Consider the following 2,893-nt stretch of genomic DNA (forward strand, 5'->3'; position numbering starts at 1 on the left):
GATACACAATAAAGATTTCCTTTCAGTTCTTGATATTTAATCAAGCAAGACTGAATATTGCAAGGTCATGCACATAATTCAAATATCCTGACTAGAAGATAAACCAGATCAGACATGCCTACCTATTGTACAAAACATTTCAAAAAATAAAATACCTACCTATACCCTCAGTGAGCACTCCTAAATAAAAAGCAAAGGGAAAAATGAAAACAGTGGCAAATTTTCCCCAACGAGGACTCCCTACATAATCATTTGACTCAAATATACCTACACAACATTTATCAGCTGAAGATTTTCAGGTCATTCAAAGGCCAGATCCTGCAGATGACTTTACCCCTCAATAGTCCCTGAGGTATGGGACCATACTCTCGGGAATCGGTTGAGTTCTTTTTGTTATCTCCTTCCAGCCACACATGGCCTCTAGGAACCTGTGGGCAAAGAGAAGATAATTTCATGGATTAATTAAAAAAAAAAATAGGAGAGGTATTGGAAAAAAAATGCTTATCTAATGCTTAGGCTACCTTAGATACCTAGAAAAGCAATAATTGTAGTAGATCAAAATTAAACTACCTAGATTAATTATTTGAAACTAGATATCTCTATCTAGTAATGTCAGGAGGTGCACAAATGTCAAGAGCACTGTCCAGTCTATATGAGCATTAAATAGATTTTCCATATTTTGGCAATTTAAAGATTGATATTGACTTTTATTGCTACATTTAAATTTAGGAACTCACTTTTTGGATATTGACTTTTATTGCTACATTTAAATTTAGGAACTCACTTTTTGATATGAATAGCCTGCCCAAACTCTATCACCTGGAAGTCCTGTAACTCGTTTACAAATTAGTTGATTTCTGTCATGAGGAAGTTTGGCGATGACAATGTCTCCCTTGTCAATGCGTTTCATCCAAACACTCATCTGATCAGAGATTACCACATTGTTAGTGTATATTGTTGGCTCCATGGAAGGTCCTGTGCACTAAAAGAAGACAATTGTATGCAATTAGATTTCATTTAAAAAAAAAAGTGTGATTGAGGGAACTATAACAAAGGAGGACTCATTTGCCTGAAATTGAAGAAAGAAGGAGGACAGGATAGGAGAAAGCCAGCTGTTCTGAGAAGCCTTATTTGTTTTGAATAAAGTTTGCCCCAGACAGGGATTGAACCTGCAAAATCACACTTACAGGCTGGCAGTCTTATGTTAACATGTTTCTACTTGGGTAGAAATTTAGACAATATTTGTTCCATTACCTATAGAGTTGTAGACTGATGGGTAAGTAGACAAGTAGGTAAGTACACTTACAAAAACAAAGTCACCAAAATACTCCATCACACAATGTGTGACACATCCAAACTTCACCAAGTACCATAGGGTACCACTGAACTTCTTGAGAACTCCGGTGAAATTGGAATTCACGACCATTTAGACTTCAGTTTGAAAATCTTGAAATGGTCTTTATCTTCCACTCTGACCATTTATTTTTAACTGCACTGTTATACCATTTTCTTATCACTTGAAGTTGTGGACGTTTAGTGAATATAAATTTATCACCAAGTAGGTAGATAGGCAGGTGTGATAAAAGTAAGGACAAAAGTAAATTAGCACAAAAGTTGGACTTTTAATAGTAAAAACCTCATATATTTATACATTTATAGCAGAAAATGTCACTAAGAAAAATTATTTAAAATCCCTATCGATAAAATATTTGAAATTTCCCGCTCTGATTTATCAAAATATTTGTTTACATTCGTAGTTTTGTTTTTCCTCACTGAATGCAGCACATGCTTGGGAACGACTGCGTAGTTCTTCACAAGACCGATAGATGGCACCACGTAATTAATTATTTTACGCTGAACCAGTAGTGGCGATAGCACGTTGAATACACAACTTCCCGATGGTTCACTGAAGTTAAGCTACATTGACAGTGGTTGCGGTCCTGGTCTCTTTCACACGTTGCTATTTTGCCGTCCTAGAGTTCCTAGACTCCTAGAGAGAGCAATGCTTTGTCACCTTCTTAGCACATCAGCAGGTTGCCATCAGACAAAGGATAGCAAACTAAAGGTTTTGATACCTAAAGTAGGTATACCTACATGTGTATAGTAAGTAATAATAATAATAGTGCTTATTTATACTGCTCGCATAGGACTGAAAAGTCCCTTTAGTCCAGCAGTAGGCTACTACTATTATTGTGGTCGCGAGCGCCTTGAACACTACACCACCGAGGTAGGTATACGGTCCTGGTCTCTTTACGGGGTTTTACCTTCCTGAGGTATAAGAACCACGGGGTTTTACCTTCTTATTTGATTGAGGCTTAACGTGACTGTAATAAGGTTGTTAGTGACAAGGTTTTACTAGTATTCAGCAACCAGCTACCCGCCTACACACACATCTCTGAGCCTGAGTGAGGCCGAGAAAAGCTGATGGAGGGCGCGATGGCCCATGGTGGTCACCCATTCGGATACCAAGCCCAACGTTGCTTAATTTCAGTGAACCACTGGGAACTAGTGTATTCAACGTGCTACCCCTGCTGGCTAGCTACACTCAACTTGAAATTGGAGGAATAAGCCAGAAGGAATAAAGATATACATATAAAACAAATACCTATACCTATTGGGCCATTTCTTTCCCTTCTAAAAGGAAACGATACAAGATACAAAATACCCAACAAAGGCTCTTTTATCAGTATCATTAGTCCAAGGATTTAGCCTATCGAGACCTACAAGAGGGAAAGATAGATAATAAGATAGAGAAGGGAATAGGACTAGACGAAGAGAGGGAGGAAGGGAGAGGGAAACGGAGGGAGAGAGAGAGGGGGGTAGAGGGAGGGAAAAGGAGAGAAAGAAAGATAACGAGACAGAGAAGAATGGACAAAGAAATAGGACTAAAGGA

The 2,893-nt window shown here is 38.2% G+C and overlaps 1 protein-coding gene across 1 annotated transcript; it reads right to left on the reverse strand.

Moving 5' to 3' along the window:
* Positions 1 to 85: 85 nt before the first annotated feature.
* On the reverse strand, positions 86 to 1,698 carry LOC103522436 (mitochondrial inner membrane protease subunit 1-like). Its single transcript, XM_008487538.3, has 3 exons — positions 1,307 to 1,698; positions 785 to 982; positions 86 to 428 (listed from the first exon to the last, which is right to left on the reverse strand). Exons 1-3 carry the CDS (start codon positions 1,424 to 1,426, stop codon positions 282 to 284), a joined length of 465 nt encoding a protein of 154 aa, XP_008485760.1. The 5' UTR covers positions 1,427 to 1,698; the 3' UTR covers positions 86 to 281.
* Positions 1,699 to 2,893: the final 1,195 nt, after the last annotated feature.

Source organism: Diaphorina citri, unplaced genomic scaffold (assembly GCF_000475195.1).
Source record: "Diaphorina citri unplaced genomic scaffold, Diaci psyllid genome assembly version 1.1 scaffold8512, whole genome shotgun sequence".
Lineage (NCBI taxonomy): Eukaryota > Metazoa > Arthropoda > Insecta > Hemiptera > Psyllidae > Diaphorina > Diaphorina citri.

Excerpts from the sequence above, each read along its gene's own strand:
- LOC103522436 (XM_008487538.3), bottom strand. The coding sequence starts at position 1,426 with ATGGTCGTGAATTCCAATTTCACCGGAGTTCTCAAGAAGTTCAGTGGT. Across the intron at positions 983-1,306 it reads ATTTTGGTGACTTTGTTTTT|TGCACAGGACCTTCCATGGA; the intron begins GTAAGTGTACTT and ends GTCTTCTTTTAG. Across the intron at positions 429-784 it reads CAGGCTATTCATATCAAAAA|GTTCCTAGAGGCCATGTGTG; the intron begins GTGAGTTCCTAA and ends CTTTGCCCACAG.